At 39.6% G+C, this 16,820-nt stretch overlaps 1 protein-coding gene and 1 long non-coding RNA gene across 4 annotated transcripts in view; one reads left to right on the top strand and one right to left on the bottom strand.

Annotated features, from left to right (window-relative positions):
• Positions 1 to 2,692: 2,692 nt before the first annotated feature.
• Positions 2,693 to 16,820, bottom strand: part of GPR156 (G protein-coupled receptor 156) — a 120,089-nt gene continuing 105,961 nt past the window's right edge. For both annotated transcript variants that reach the window (XM_074214595.1, XM_074214596.1), the window contains exons 9-10: positions 16,438 to 16,596; positions 2,693 to 6,725 (exon numbers count right to left, since the gene is read on the bottom strand). In XM_074214595.1, coding sequence (XP_074070696.1) covers positions 5,358 to 6,725; positions 16,438 to 16,596 — 1,527 coding nt within the window. In that variant the 3' untranslated portion in view covers positions 2,693 to 5,357. The remainder of the gene's footprint in view (positions 6,726 to 16,437; positions 16,597 to 16,820) is intronic.
• LOC141507174 (uncharacterized) lies at positions 5,407 to 14,980 on the top strand. 2 transcript variants are annotated; one of them, XR_012474095.1, is made up of 4 exons: positions 5,407 to 6,128; positions 6,254 to 6,367; positions 9,465 to 9,557; positions 14,347 to 14,980. It is a non-coding gene; the product is annotated as an uncharacterized LOC141507174 (long non-coding RNA). The 2 variants fall into 2 exon arrangements; XR_012474094.1 differs by lacking the exon at positions 14,347 to 14,980 and having other exon boundaries at positions 5,427 to 6,128; positions 9,465 to 10,270.

Here is a 16,820-nt window from a genome sequence, read left to right on the forward strand (position 1 = left end):
TGCAAAGTGGGTACATATAAATGGCCCTGGGAGAGGGAAAAGTAACAGTTTAGGAACAAATTATTTCCTACAGAGATTACAATGAGGAAAAAAAAAGATCAGGGTTTCTCTCAGATTGACACTGCCTCTTATCCACGGATAGGCTTGTTGAGAAGGTGTCTCTAGGAGGAATTCATGATTAAAATGATTTTCTGCCCATCTCTGCCCTTTGATCCCACTCTCTTTCAGACCTCCTGAATCATGTTTAGCTTCTTGATCTTCTCTTCCTTTATTGTAAAGCAATGAAACCAAATGACTGCTTTTTCTACTTCTCAGACCCAGACTTGGAGTTTCAGTTACTAATTCATTCATTCATTTTCCATTCATATATTCTTTCATTCATTCATTAATCAATTCAAATATCTATCAAGAACTGTGAGAGATACTGAGATGGAGATGTGATCCCTCCCCTCAAGGGACTTACAGTTCTGTAAAGGAATTTGCAATCAGACATGGGTAAGTGAAATGAAAGACAAGAGACTGTGTTCTCATTGTTCCTTTATCATTTCTAATGTCAGTTTTTGTGCCTGGGGTCAAAATTTGCTTACTCCCCCCCCCCCACCAAATGTGTGTTCTTCACCATTCTCCTTCTTCCCCAAGAACCCCAGAAAGGTTAATAAATTTCCTTTAACACAAGACAGTCTTAGGTTGAATTTGAGTAGTTGAGGATCATGAAATTCCAGCATCAGGTTAGTAAGGAGCAAGAAGTAGTATTTCCAAGATCAAGCTGTTTCACAGCTTACAATAGGATTCTCTCTCCAGATGGACCAAGATGACTTAGGTCAGAGTCATCCTCAGTTCCATGACTTGCCCAAGCATGGACCAAGAGAATCCTAGAAAATCAGCAGTCACAACTTGTCTTACTCTGCACTTCTCTTTGATATTTCACTAAGTTGAGACTTGAGTTTTGCCAATTGATTTTCTTTCCAGATTTCTATAAAAGCCTCAAACAATCAGATAAATAGGACCAACCATGAAATCATTCCTTTAAGACTGGTACTACTAGATCAGCAGATGAGAAATAATCAAGGACTTTCACACTGAATGGTAGTAAGTTGAGGAAGTGGCAGTAAGTAGGGAGTAAACAGCTGACTGGGAGAAATAGCCCTAAAAGGGAAGCAAATTTTAGTGTTTAACAGAAGTTTTGTGTTTTTGTTTTTAATATATCTAATCATGTTTAAGAAAAGATATTTGATGGATATTTTAATAAAAATCTTCTTTGAGTAATATGCTGGGTAGGATCAGTGCCCTGAAATAGCACCCCTGCCTAAGGTAAGTATTTATGATCTATTCTGTATTATATTTGAGTGTATCTCACTTTCTTTACCCTAAACCTACCTAGACTATAAATTCTTTGAGGGCAGAATCTATGACTTTGTTTTATGTTGGGTAAGTTGGTTAATTTCTTTCATCCTCAGTTTCTTCATCAGTAAAATTCAAAGAGTAAGACTAAATGTCTAAATCTACATCTATAGTACTATAATTTTATGATTTTGCAACCCCCCTCTTACTGCCTAGCACAGTCATTTATACATATTAAGTACTTCCTAAATTTTATTGAATAAATACAACTTTATGTATGTAAGGCTGTGAGTCAGTCTCAATTCAGTTTAATTTGACAATTATTTATCAAATATTTAATAAATAGAAAGCACCATGATAAACAATAGGTAAGATGCAAAGTCAAAAAATTACTTAGTTCTATAGTTCTATGTTCAAGGAGTTTTCATTCCAGAAAGAACTGACTGATACCATCAGGAATGCCAAATAAACCAAGGACTCAAACATCAGTTAGAGTAGGAGTGGTGCATAGGAAAAGTCCAACAGAGAAGGTGGAGGTATTTATGGAGAGACAAATCATTTTTGTTCAGGGAGAATGGGGAATATTTCATGGAAGAGGTCATGGCACTCACAATGGACCATGAAGAATAAGAATTTCCATAGGAATACACTGGACTGTAACTGAGGGAGTTAGGATCCTCTCAGGGATACCACTGAAGCATCTGATAGGAATGTCAGCATTGGATAGATTAGGGATTGGGAAAGCCCAGAGTCAATATCCCAGACCACTTCTTGTGGTGCCCCAGTGTTTCCTTGGTCTGAGGTTCGGGTTTAAAATGAAACTAGTCTTGGAAAACGATTTCTCTTTTTATTAAACTACAGTTCAAACAATATAAGAACAAAGTGATTAGGAACTATAAACCCATGCATAATAACTTAAGGCAGATAATGGTTTAAAGAAAAATAAATAATGATATGATAGATTACTCAGAAAAGCTGACTTTAGACCATTGGTTAAGAGCACTTGTCGTCAAGGATATTAAGGAAGATGAGAACCTAAGTCTAAGATCTTGGAATCTAGAGTCAGTAGGGACTCAAATCCCATTTAATTTGCCCCACTGTTTTTTACAGATAAGGAGCCTGAATCCAGGGTTAGACAAGTAGTAGAGCTGAAATCTGAACTCAGGTCCTCTGGCTCTACACAATGCCACAACGCTCTTCATAGACCTCCTAATTATCAAAAAACACATTTTCACACTGCACAAAGCCAAAATGGCAGAAATACTTTATATATATATATATATATATATATATATATATATATATATATATATATATGTATATACATATATATATATATATATACACACACACACCCAAGCACATACTCATAAACACACATGCATAGATACATACATGTTAGTGACCAGTTAGGTCAGCAAATAAGACCATTAAATCAGAGAAGCTAACAAGTATAGTGTCTCCCCATAGCTCAGCTTCCCAAAAGTTATATGATTACACATACCCAGCTCCTGGTAAGAAATCAGAAGACAAAGAACAAGGTATTATGAATAGAGTTTGGATTTAGATTTAGACAGACCAGGGTTCAAATCTTGCTGCAGATACTTATTAATTGTATGATTCAGAGCAAGTCACTTAACAAATTTAGGTTTCAAATTTCCCATCTGGTAATGAAATACTCCCCAGTTAAGCTAACATATAGAGCACTTTAAAGATTGCAATGAGCATTTTGTCTCATTTGAGCCTCACAACAACCCTGTGGGGTGAGTATTATTATTATTATTATTCTCATTTTACAGATAGGGAAACTGAGGACCAAGATCAGTCAAGTGACTTGTCCAGTTAATAAGTATCTGAGACAGAATTTGAATTTAGGTTTTCATAAATCCAAATAAGACACTCTATGCACAATGACAATAAGCTGCTCTGTAAAATGAGGGGATGGAACTAGATAAGTCTTTAAAGTATCTCTTGGCTCTGATTCCATGATTCTATGATGAGGGTCTTCCCCTTATCCCATCCCATAAGGAGACAGTCACTATTTTTTGCTGCCTTGATATACAGGACAAAAAGAAAAATGTTCTACTGTGGCTTTTCCCCTAAGCTACTCAGATTTTCTTTTTTTTTTTTTCCTTACAGGATCAAAGCTTCTTTTTCTTCCCCTTCCTCTTTCCATTGATGAGGATATAAGACTTTCATATTCCTCTCTCCTATTCTTCTTTTCTCTTCACTCCTTTCTTCCCTTCCTCTCTCCCCTTTTCTCTTTCCTGTTTTCTGTCCCATGCCTTATGCATGGATGGAGGAGAAGTCCCTTAGGTGGTATGAAGCTTCCTTGCCTAGAAATAGCTTCCACATTATGCAACAAATTACCTAGTTCGCTCTTGATCCAATCCAAGTCTGCCATAAGCAACATCAGCATTGTGAAATCAAGGGTTCTAAGAAAATGAACACAGACTGGGTGGGAATGGATAGAATCAGAAAGGCATACTCTAAACTTTAGGTTTGTTCCAATCAGGGACATGAGGTAAGGGAAGGAGGCAGTCAGTGCCCCTCAGAGGAGAGGCAGTCAGTGCTTCTGCCTCACTGAAGAGGGCATGCCTGTGCTATCTCTAGGGCTCATACAATGCAAATCCTTATTCTGATACTGTTGATGCCTCTCAGTCATGGACCCTGTCGAATGTCACTGGTTTCAGTGGAGGGTTGAATCAACTAGAAGACAATAGGAAGTGACTACATGGAGTATTGAGAGAAATGACCAAAAGGATAGAAAGAAGCCAAAGACAAACATCATGTTATTCATCACTTCAAAGAGTGAGAATTGGAAACTGTCTGGTCTAAATAAGACTTGACCAGGAGTACCTTTTATGACATACCAAACAAGAGGTCAAACAACCTTTAGGGAATGATTTTTAGGAATGGAGAAGAGCCTGTCACCTCCCAAGGCAGCTTATTTCACTTGGGTCTAGTATTATCAGTAAAGTTTTCCTTCCATTGAATCAAAGTCTGTCTCTCTTGATCTTCCACCAGTTACCCCCCCAGGTTCTCCTTCTAGGGCCAGGTAGGGATGAAGATCATTCAAATACTTGAAGACAGTGATTATAGTTTCTATTTTTCTCTTCAGGTTAATCAGTATTACATCTTCATCCTCCCACAGTAAACTAAGAGTATAACCCTAAAGAGAGACAGGGATATAAGTGATGGTCAGTACAGTCTTCAGTAGCACCAAAATGATTCTATTAGCTCTGCACTAAAATCAATTCCCTTTTCAGAGATGAGAATAGATGGAATAGAGAAGACTACTTGAGCCTAATGTACTTATTCTGAAAATAGAATCCATTCTGACCAAGGTAGCAACTTCAGTTGCCACAGGCACTGAACTGGCTCCCTAGATTTAAAGCATCCATTTATCCATTCATTCACTGAGTATTCATCAAGCAACAAGAATTCAGTGCAACAAGTCTATTTTCAATACAAACTCTGTACTCACACATACCTTTTACTCAAGGATCTCAAAGCACCTTATAGAACCATAGAGTCATAGAGTGGGAAGGGATCTCATATGTAATTTGATGCACGCTTCGGAGGAAGACTTTTTTTTTAATCGAATCTACAAGTGGGGATTCGGTTTCTGTTTACTAAGTTCTTGGAATGAGGAACTCACTCCTCTGTTCCCCTCCTTCAGACATCACATTTTACCCTGGAATAACCAACGCTGAACTAAAATTTTGACTCTTATTATCTTAATAGTTTTACAGACATCCCACCAGGGACTGTCACCAAATCCCTACAAGGTAGTGACAAAGGAGGAAACAGCATTCTAATTTGTAAATGAAGAGACTGAATCATGGAAGAAATGAATTGACCAAGGTCACACAGTGAGTTGGTCATGAACAGAACAGTTGCTTAATAAATACTTGCTAAATGAACTTAATTCTATTCCTCTAGAGTCAAAGCTTCTTTAGCAGACTTCTGAGGACATCATCATATCCTTCTAAATAGACTGGCTCCATTGCTCTTTATACCAGTGTGGGTTTCAAGTCCTCCCTGAAGTTCACAATGGGGTGGGATCTTGCATACAGTTTGGCCCAGTGAGCTGTGCCCTGTGGTAGTTCAGGATCATTCTCAGAGTTGCTACTGTCACCAGAGTCACTGGAACTCTGGAAGCAGATGTCACAGTAAGGCCGATGGCAGCGGCAGAATGGTTCATCAGAGCTGCTGGACTCGGAATCTCCATAGTCACATAGAGACGGCAGAGCTGGCCAACCCATAGTGCTCAGCTTTGGTCGCTCCAGCCGGAGGAGATTGGGTGGGTTACTGCAAAGGAGAGAGGCATCTTGATTTTCTACACCATCAGAGCAGGAAGACTGATTTGGAAAGCCATCTCTTACTCTTACTCGGGTTCTGTGATCCTCAGACTGGTTCTGACTGTTCTCAGCCTGGGGACTCAGACCACTATGGGTTGGAGTGAGCAGGGAAGGTTTCCACGATAGGAACTTTTGTCCCTCTGCATCCCCAGCCTGGAACTCCTGGTTGTACCTTTTCTCTCTCTGAACTTTCAGCCCACTCTGTGTCCCAGAAACTGTTTTGTTCATTAGACACCATGTTTGTGAAGTCACAGACCCTGGGAAATGCATGGATGCTCGCTGGGCTGCCCGTCTCCTTCTCACCATATATGGGCTCATGCCCATGTCATTAGAGGGAGACCTCTTTTGGGGACTATGGGCAGCACCATCCTCTTGGTGCACCCTGGCACTGAGGCACGGGGGACCACTAGGAGAACAAGAGGGGTAAGTTACTTTGCCCAGGCTCAGTTCTTGTAAAACCTCTTGAAGCATCTCACTGCTCACATAATTAATCTTTGATGGTTGCTCTTGGGGTGTTTCTGAATTTCTGAATTGTGCGTGTCTCTGAGGAATACTGACTTTGGAATCTGATACAAGATGCTGATTTGGGGATGTCAGCCCCTGCTCTCCTACTTTCAGACTGCCACTCTGGGAAGCCTGCTGCTTCTGGGAATTTTCTAAGTGTAAGTGATTTGATGTGTCTTCTGACTTAGAAATATGCTCCTGGTATTGTGGGGAAGAATTTTGGTCTTTTCCATGATCTTTAAGGCTGTGTAAACTAGTAAAGAGGGCTGAACTACACTGTTTATCTGGGAAAACAGGGCAGGGCTCCCCACCAGAATCTGAGGGACTATTGAAGAGACCTTCAGCCACTGCACCCTCATGGTCAGAGGCTTCGCTAGGGTTAGCCTTGCCCTGGACAAGGACAGGAGTGGCAGCTTGGAGAGGGGGATCATTGGTGCACTCGCCGGACATCAGTCTCATCAGTTTCTCCTTGGCATTGTTCACTTGCTCCTGCAGACTTTCAATCACAGCATTTTTCTGTAAAAATCAAATCAAATCAACAATGAGAGATGGAGAGAGAAAAGGATGAGGCAGAAGAGACAGAGAGATAGATAGAGACAGAGGCAGAGGCAGACACAGAAAGACAGACAGAGAGAGAGAGAGAGAGAAAGAGCACATTATCACCCTGCCTTAAATTCTGGAATCAAATCTTTACAATTTGAGTGCTTAATAGTCTATCCATTTAGATCTGGAGGTGGAAGGGACCTTGGAGGCAGTTAAGACTTGCCCAAAATCAGATGTTTACTGACCTCAGAGTGGACTTCTTTTGTTTAACTGAGCACTGAATTCTACCAGGTCAGGGCACACACACGTGTGTTTGTGTGTGTGTGTATGTATCTTTTTCTAAGTAATCTATAGAGAAATCTCTAAAAAATTCAATCCCCCACAAAACAATTCATAGCCTATTTTTATCTAGTTATAGACTTTCTTCATTCTGGCAGGACTGGCCCATTTGACGAGTCTCACTTTTAAGGCCTTACATTTCTTTTTTAAATTTTTATTTTTTTTCTAGTGAACAAAAATCGATTTTCTCTTCCTCCTATCACTCTACCCCTCCACAATTGGAAAAAAAATAAAGAAAAAGGAAAAAAATTCTTATGACAAATATACATGGTCATGTAAAACAAATTCCCATATTGACCTTGATCAAAAATATATACCCCATTCTACATCCTGTGGCCAACAGGGGTCAGGAGGTAAGTGGCATGCTTTACCATTGGTCCTCTGGAATCATTGTTGACATCATTGCTCTCTATACCTTTTCCCCCATCTTCATAATACATTCCTTCCTCACTTCCATCTCTTAGAATCCCCTCATCAAAAGCCAGACCCTATAACAAGCACTTCTTGATTCCTTAGTTTTAAGTCTTTCTTTCCCTGAAATTACTTTGTAGGTATTTATCTTAGTATATGTTATTCTCCTCTCCTCTCAGAATAAATAAAAAGGAGAGAGATGATTCACAGAAACAAGTTCATCCTGTAATTTAGTGACACAGAATAGAAGCTACTTGAGTATTTCCAGTAATTACAAGCATAGTACCTATAAAACAAACTTGTATAAAATTCAGACTTGTACAGTATGGGAGACCCTGGCACAGGACCACTTAACATAGTGTGCTCTCATCAGAGAGGGTGCTACACTTAATGAGCAAGGTAGAATTGAAGCAGCTCAAAGGAAATAAGAGACATATAAATTTAGAGTAATCATCAGTCACAGGGATTATTTTTGCTGGTCCTGTGGTAGGGCACTCTGAGCTCGTATTGGTCTGATCAGCCACAGTCAGACACACTATAACTCAACTCTAACATAGTAATGTCATTTATGGTCTTCTTCAATAACGAAGGACAAGAACCAACCAAACTATAAAACAGTAGGTAGTTAATAAATGCTTGTTGAATTGAATTCTAAAAAGGTTATATGAATTTATTGTCTTAGTCACCAAAATAATTATTTTTTAAAAAACACCTATTCTTGTTACTTTTGCATTTTAGCTATCTTAAATTAAACTTCTCTTTATAGAGATTTTAGGTGACATAAAAAATCATTTTACAAAATTACAAAAAAATTTGATTTTTAAATTTTTTTAAATGATTTTTATTTTGCCTGGAACCAGTTTTATCTTTTCCTAAACTAGATAGGAATTGATTTCCTATTTCCTATTTCTGAGGCTCAGGTTCTTCCCCTAGAAAATGAGCCTTCTTAATGATTAGATACCCCAAGTAATTGAAATAATTCAGTTCTTAATCCTATGATCACTAAGATATTTTTCAGAACATTCTTTGGATCTACTCTTCTGGGTTGCTTCTACCTGCAAGTCAAGGCTTATTCCAATGTATCAAACCCCAAATGGGAATGAGTAGAAACTAGAGATTGGTAATGTCCTCTGTGGCATCATCAACTTGGTTGGGCTTGGTTACTGAGGAGAAACAAAGGAAAACCTCAGTTGTCACTGCTTCCTTTCTCCTTCTGAGAAGGTTGGCATAGCCCTCCTATTACCAGGCAATTTCTGGAATGCCTGCTAGTGCAGGCTAGGTGAGTCACACTTTCTCAGAATAAAGAATTTGAGGAACATCCTCATAGAAACAGGTGACAGAGGAAGCAAGGGTCTGTCCCCTTGAATAGCCTAGAAATGCAAGGGAGACGATGCATGTGGAAAGAGCTTCTGATCCAAATAGATATAATTTGAGTAAGGAGAAGACATATGTGCTCTCGGTGGTGCTGTAGTTGAACCTAGCTAGCCCTGATGTCATGATGGATTTTAATTTGGCTTTTGTCACTAATGCAGAGTATGATGTTGTTTGTGCAAGTTGTTTCTCCCTCTTTAAAAAAATATTTAAAAGTTGACAGAATTCTATTCCCCCTACCCCCATTTCAATGAAAAGAAAAAGAAAGGAGCAGCTAGTTGTCACTGTGAGTAAAGCATCCACCCTGATTCAGGAGGACATGAGTTCAAATGTGACCTCAGACACTTAATTATTAACTAGTTGTGTGACCTAGGGAAAGTCACTTAACTCCATTGCCTTGCAAAAACCAAAATATGAAAAAAAAAAGAAAAGAAAACTGAAAAGCAAAATCTTTGTACTGTCACAAATATGCCTAGTCAAAACAAAACTCTGGCCTCAGTTTTCTCATCTGTAAAATAAGGAGTTTGGAAAGTCTTTTGGTTTAGTACCAGTGCCATTAACTGACAAAAGCATTTTTATTTTCCTTTACAGTGACCTAATAAATGAGGAACAAGATTGGATTGGGAATGTCAGCCACCAGCCAAGGAGCTTCTTGGGGAGGATTAATGAATAGTAGTTATGAAGGTTTACAAAGTGATTTATATGTTATCTGACTGGATTCTCATAAGAACACTATATAATCAGTGCTATTAGTGATAAAAATTAAAGTGGATTATCATCAAATATCTTTCCCAGGGTCCTATAGCTAGTCCAAGGCAGGAGTTGATCTGATCAAGACTGCCATTTGATGAGGAGGGGTAGGGAGTGATATTTGGTTGGAAGTTATTCGGGAATGCTACATACCATTTGTAAGAAGACCAAGAGACACCACATAGGGATAGGAATCTGAGCCACTGGAGAGGTATTGGCAATTTTTGCATCTGTTTTGTATATTGTATTATACACACATGTTGCCTCCTTCCCTAGATTGTAAGCTCCTCAAAGACAATTTTATTTTTGTTTGTGTGTCTCCTAGGGTCTAGTCCATAAGAGGAATTTAAGAATAATAGGGGCAGCTAGGTGTTCAGTGGATAGAGCAATGGCTCTGGAGTCAGGAAGACCTGAGTTCAAAACCAACATCTGATACTTAGTAGCTGAAGTGACTGGGCAAGTCACTTATCCCCGATTGCCTCCAAAAAGAAAGGAATTAAGCAAACTTAAAAATGATATAGTAATAGTTCCTTCACAGATTTTACTGATCAAGAGGGAGAAGACTGACATTTCCCATTCTTGAGAGCCCTATTGTGACAATGAACTATTGATCTTTGGGTCTGGCAATAACAGGGATTTATATTCATATATGGCACAAGACTGGTACCATGTGCCAGGGATCCCAGAGGTTGTTCAATTCCAGCAATGACTCTGTTTTTGTTGGATTTTTTTTAGACTGGGTCCAAGAATTTTTTTATATTTTTAATTAAAATTTTATTATATTTTAAAATATTCGAACACTCTTAAAATGGGCCATACAAAATCAGGCAGCATGTGGGATTTGGCCCCCAGCTGTAGCAGAACTGAAAGATAAGGACATTCAAATGCTGGTTCTGCCTTGTGTCACCTGTGTGACCTTGGACAAGTCACTCAGTTTCTCTGGATCTCTTTTTTTTTTTTTGCCAATGGTAAAAAGAGAAGCTAGAGTTAGAGATGATCTCTAAGTTCCCTTCTCACTCAATCTAGGGGAAGCTAGATGGCAAAATGGACAGAGCACTGGCCCTGGAGTCAGGAGAACCCAAGTTCAAATTTAGACTCAGACACTTAATAATTAATTAGCTATGTGACCTTGGGCAAGGCACTTAAACCCACTGCCTTGCAATAACTGCCCCCCCCATTATAATTTTAAATCTAGACTTTGTGAGTGGCCTGGATGTGAAAGAATTGTAGTCATCTGTAAAGCTTGCCTTTGGCCCTTGCCCAATTTACATGAATTGAGTTTAGGGAAATGAGGTTTTTCAAGCCTCAGTGTCTGGTTAGAAAAGCTAAGCAATAGCCAACTTTGGCCATGGTACTGGGGTGAGAAGGTGTTGGGGTGAAAAGGGTGTTTCTAGCAAAAGCACCTCCTCACTGTAAGAGGCCACTCCAACCCCACTAAAGAAATTCTTGAATCTGTTTTCCCTTATCTCCAAGACAGTGCTTTTCATTTACAAGCATGAAAGCTGGGTTTTTTTTTTGTTTTGTTTTGTTTTTCCTGTCAGGGTTATTAGGGATCTGGATAATCCTGCTCTGTTTGTTCAGTTTCCTTATCAAAAAGGGATAATACAGTGAAGGTCACAGGTGAGCTGGTAGTGGATCTGGCAGAAGGGGCCCTTACCTACTGGTGACCCACATTTCCTCCTTTCAAACTTCCCCTCCCCCTGTAATAAAATCTTGGGTGTTGTTAGGTGAGTGAGGATGACTCAGGCTCAGTTAAGGGCAGTGTGGATGAGTAATAGGATGCATTTAACTCTAGGCAACTGTTCCACACAGTACCAGTCTTTCTTCTACTAGAATCTCTAAGGAAGGATTGCAGAGAAAGGCAGCCCCACCCTCTTGACCCAAGTCTTCCCCTTCTTGAGTGGAAAGCAGACAGTGAAGATAGGTAGCATGGCCCAGTGTGCAGTGCATTAACTTTGGCAGAATTCAGTTTATTAGCTATGTAAGTCACTGAACCTTTCTCAGCCTCGGTATCTTCATCTATAAGACAGGGATAATAAAAGCATCTAACTTGCAAGGATAATGTGAGAATCAAATTGGATAATATTTATAAACTGTAAACCTTAAAGTTCTGTAAACACTAACTTCTTTTTGTGTTCAGTCAGTTTATTGATAGCCCACTTTTTATGATCCCATGTAGGGTTTTCTTAGCAAAGGTACTAGAGTGGTTTTCTATTTCCTTCTTCATCTCATTTGATAGATAAGGAAATAGAGGCAAACCTAGCTAAGTGATTTGTCCAGGGTCACACAACTCAAAAGTGTCTGAGGCAAGATTTGAATTCAGGAAGATGAGTCTTTCTGACTCTAGGCACAGTGCTCTATCTATTGTGCCACTTAGCTGCCCCTTTCATACTAGCTTCTTTTTTTTTTTGGCAAGGCAATGGAGTTAAGTGACTTACCCAAGGTCACACAGCTAGGTATTTATTAAATGTCTCAGGTTGTATTTGAACTCAGGTCCTCCTGACTCCAGGGCTGGCACTTTATCCACTGTACCACCTAGCTTCCCCCAATACTAGCTTCAACCAATTAATTTCCCCATGCCTCAACTTCCTTTTCAATAAAATTAGGGAATTGGATTCAATGGCCTCTAAGGCCCCTAACCTCTAAATTTATGATGCTAAGGGGACCTCTTGTAAATTTAATAGTATAGCCTTCAAGAGGAAATTCGGACTCTACAGTATGAGAAAGAGGATCTGAGATTGACAATCAGCTTACAGAAGTAGTGAATAGCTGGGTGGTTGGTTTCTTGAAAAATTCTTCCCTTTCCTTCCTCTCAAACCACTTGGAATACAGGACAATAGTATAAACATGGAGCAGGGTAAAAATGATCTTCCCTTAACCCAAACACCCCAAGATGATTGATGGCTGATTTAATAATGTCAAACTAAACAATACATTTCTGTCACTAAGTAAAGAAAGTAGGGCTGTCCTATCACCAGGACTATATACTAATTAAAGGCACAAGGTCAGGCACAGCCGTTTTGAGACCAAAATCTGACCTACTTTAGGCAGCTGTCTTTGGCTGAGCCTTATTCATCTCTACTTTCTGCACATCCCTATAATTGGAAGGAAAATCTCCACAGGCCTGTCTCATAATGTAAAGTCAACTAGGAAAAGAGGAAATCCCCTTCTGTTTAGGCAGTGCCAGAAAAAAAAAAGGAATGAATGAGCTTCCTCTACTGGTTCTTGCAAGAGTAACTCCTGCCCTGAGAGCATTCTTACCATTAGGAAGTATACAAACCCGAGGAATCAACCAAGAACCCTGATTTCTTCCATGAATGTAGCCCTGTGCTAGGAGTGTGGAGCCAAGGTCAATTGGGAAAGCCTGGAGTGGGAAGAAGATATGACTTTCAACTTTGTGATAGAGTCCTTGAAGGAGAGAAAAGGCAGTCCAAGGCAACAACAATAGTAGCACATTCACATAATTGGTAGGCCAGCTAGGTGGCTAAGTGGATAGAGAACTAGGCCTGGAGTCAAGAAGATTTGTATTCTTGAGTTCAAATCTGGCCTCAGATATTTACTAGCTGTGTGATCCTGGGCAGGTCATTTAACTTAGTTTCCTTATCTGTAAAAAGAGCTGGAGAAGGAAGTGGCAAGTCATTGTTGTTGGATTTTTTTTTTTTGCCAAAAAACAACAAAAAAACCCTAAAACCAAATGAGATCATGAGGAGTTACATACAAGTGAAATGACTGAACTAAAAAAAAAAAACAAGGAAAAGTAGGGTAATGCAGTAGATAGATAGAACACTGGGCTTGGACTGAAAAACCACCTCAGACATTTCTTAGCTGTGTGACTGGGAAAGTCACATAACCTCTTATCTTTAAAATGAAGGCATTAGAATTGATGTCCTCTCAGGTTCTTTCCAGTTCTAAATCTACAATCCTATATAGCACTTCAAAATTGTCAAAATATGGCCTCAGAAATGTCTTTCATGTTCAAGAGATTCAAGCTATTTATTATCTCTGTTTAATAGATTTAGAAAGTAGGACTCAAAAGAACTTATGTGACTTATCTAAGATCACCTAGCTACACTGGAGAACACTGGGGCCTTTAAAGTATTCAAGATCAACCTTGCCCTAGATTTCATATGAGTCAGGGAACAGTCAGACATGTGAATATGCATTGAGTAGAGAGAGAGAAAGAACAAGGCAATTATTTTTACCCTATGGGTTTATAAGTCGGGAATGTTGGAATCTGTTATAGCCCCAAGAATTAGCCTGGGACTAGAGGCTACCCTCTGGAAGTGACTGCTGATTTCCCTAATCTGAGCCCATAGAGTATCTCCCAAGGTTCTGGCAGTTCCCCAAGGCCCAGGCTGTGGTTGGAAGGCACACCCCACCGAGGCCCTGCAAACCTCACTGCAGACAAAAGGCTTACGCTGCATCCTCCTTTGTACCTCAGCTGTGGCTCCCCTCCCCCTACTTAAACTAATGACATCTCTTTGGGCAGAAAAGATTCATTCACCTTGTGAGAAAGATGATATACCCCGACTGAAACACACACACACACACACACACACACACACACACACACACACACACACACAGGAAGTCACAAAATTACCACAGAGGTTAAAGACTAGGACTGTTCGACTGCCTGTGACATTTGCTGACTGAGAATGAAAAACATCTAGCTATTTTCCCCTCTTTTATGTGCTTACGTATCATCTTTTTTTTTTTTGAGATCCTGTTTGAAGCCTCCTCACTTAGTATCAAAGACCGTCTTTCTGTCTTTGCCAGGCTGAAAGACATCTGGCTTTGAAATAAAATCCTGAATGTTGAAGAGCTGGAAAAGAGCAGATTTTTCTGACAGAAATGGTGCTGATTTGAACATAGGACAATAAGGGAGAAGAGGAGAACGGGATCTATATAGCATTTCTTTGTCTTCCCTCTCTTTCAGGTTTGAAATCTATATTTTCCAAGTAATCACCAAGCCAAATGCTTAGAAAGGGAAAACTGATGCCCACTATGGTGTCGTAATATAAAACAAAAGGACCGTGCTCATCTCCTTTTCTATTTGTAGCTGCTTCTTGAGACCAAGATGGCCTCCAGGGTCTCTTCTAGATTGAAATCTATGATTCTATAATATTAGAGCAGCTAGGTGGCCCAATGGATCCTGCATGGATTCAGGAAGATGCATCTTCCTGAGTTCAAATCTAGCTTCAGAGACTTCCTAGCTGTGTGATCCTGGGCAAGTCACCTAACCCTGTTTGCTCAGTTTCCTCATTTGTAAAATGAGCAGGAGAGAAGGAAATGGCAAACCTCCCCAGTATCTTTACCAAGAAAACTCATAAAGAGTTGGCTGAAATAATACAACAACAACAATAGCATGAGAGTAATATAATGAAAGCTCCCTTCGGCACTTCCATCATCCTAGAGAGCATGCTCAGTCTCCATTCCTAGACACCACAAAGAAAATTGAGAGGGACCAGCTTTCCATTATGTATGATTATCCCTGAGGGACTTACAGTGGCAAATGAGAGTTCCCTAATTGGCTGCTGAGTTGAAACACAGAACCTTTCAAATTCACAAGACTCAATACACAGACTGGTTCATATTAAGATAATTTATTTGACTAAGATCAGGAAAGTGTCAACATAGATGGGGACAAAGGAATCCAGGGGTCCCATGATAGCATACCTTGCTGAGCCCCTGATCCTTGTAGGGAATGGTGGTGGGGTCCCCTTGAGATGAGGTAGTACTACCTAGATAATCAAAGCTGAGAAAACAACCAGAAAGAAAAAAAAAGGCAGAAGGACAAGATAATATGTATGTTTAGTATATCTACCCAGTCATCAACTCCTCTGACTCAGCAGCCAGTTACGGAATTCTTTGTCATCTCCCATTGAAAGCCTCTCAATAGTCATAAAAAGCTAGAAACTGCCCCTACCTGAAAAGCCTCCATGTGGACACCAGGCAGACAACTGAACATGCTTAAAGGGGGAGAGGGAGAGTGGAGGAGAGAAAGGCCCTACTCTGCTATGATTATATTATTCTATGACATTAAACAACAAAAAAACCCTAATCACTTTGCTGTTGGAGAAGCCAAAAACCTCCCATTACAAATAAATCACATTCAAAAAGTGTGTACTTATTTATGTACTCTAGTGGAAAAACAGAATATTGCAATAAAAAATTTAATTTTTAAAATTAGTTTTTTAAATTTCTTAAATAAGAAAAGCAGCAAACAAACCTTTGTGTTTAATTCAACTAGTATATGATAAAGTCACAGGGAGCCCTTCTCCACCAGTCCCTGCTCCTTTCTAACGTACTTGATGCTGACCTCACTATGTTATGTAATGCTGACACAGTAACACTTGGACTCTTAAATAGATATCCAGGCTTGCTTGGAGCATTGCCAATGTCTGGCCAAAAGGGAAAAGATGCTAGTGGGTTGCTTGGCCTCCTCCCTCATTCTGATCTAACATGAAGCTAGAAGCCCCTGTTTTGTTTTCCCTTCCCTCCTTTGATCCCAGGCTATATTTGTGAATGATATCAGTGAGACACCAACTAGGGAACAAAAGGATAATCTTATTTTGATTCTTGAGGAAGTCAGTGATTTAAAAAACAAAACCAAAAAATAATAATCCACATCTCTTTGAGACATGATATCTCAGATGTTGATTTATTGTGGAAATCAAGGAAAAAAATGAGGATAATTATTAAAGGGAGACAGAAACAGTATAGCAGTGTAGCCACTGATGCATCAGGAGAGAGAGAGATGTTTAGGGTTGCCTTTTGTTCTTATTGAGCTGTCCAGTGTTGTGTAACCTACCTCAGTCAAGAGTTTTTTCATAGAGTTCTTCTCTCCTATGAGATGATAGATCTGCTCCTCACTATATGGGGTATGGAAGCTTTTGCTGGGGCTGCTGAAGTATTTTGCCATATGGCCAACTGTTTGGTTTTCTTCATCAAATGGCTTCCACTGCTTCAGCTGTTGAGTAAAAAAACAGACTATTTATTAAATTACACACTAAGAAACTAGTGCATTCATGTGTGTACGGAGACACACATACACACATTCTCTCCTATACAAACACAAATGGCATAATAGAAACCTAACACATGGGCTTCTAGAAAACCATTCTAGTTTTGAGGCATTTGGTGTAAAACCATGGCTCACAAGCCCACACTAGTCTGTTTATTTTTACTAGGACA

Source organism: Macrotis lagotis, chromosome 1 (assembly GCF_037893015.1).
Source record: "Macrotis lagotis isolate mMagLag1 chromosome 1, bilby.v1.9.chrom.fasta, whole genome shotgun sequence".
Lineage (NCBI taxonomy): Eukaryota > Metazoa > Chordata > Mammalia > Peramelemorphia > Peramelidae > Macrotis > Macrotis lagotis.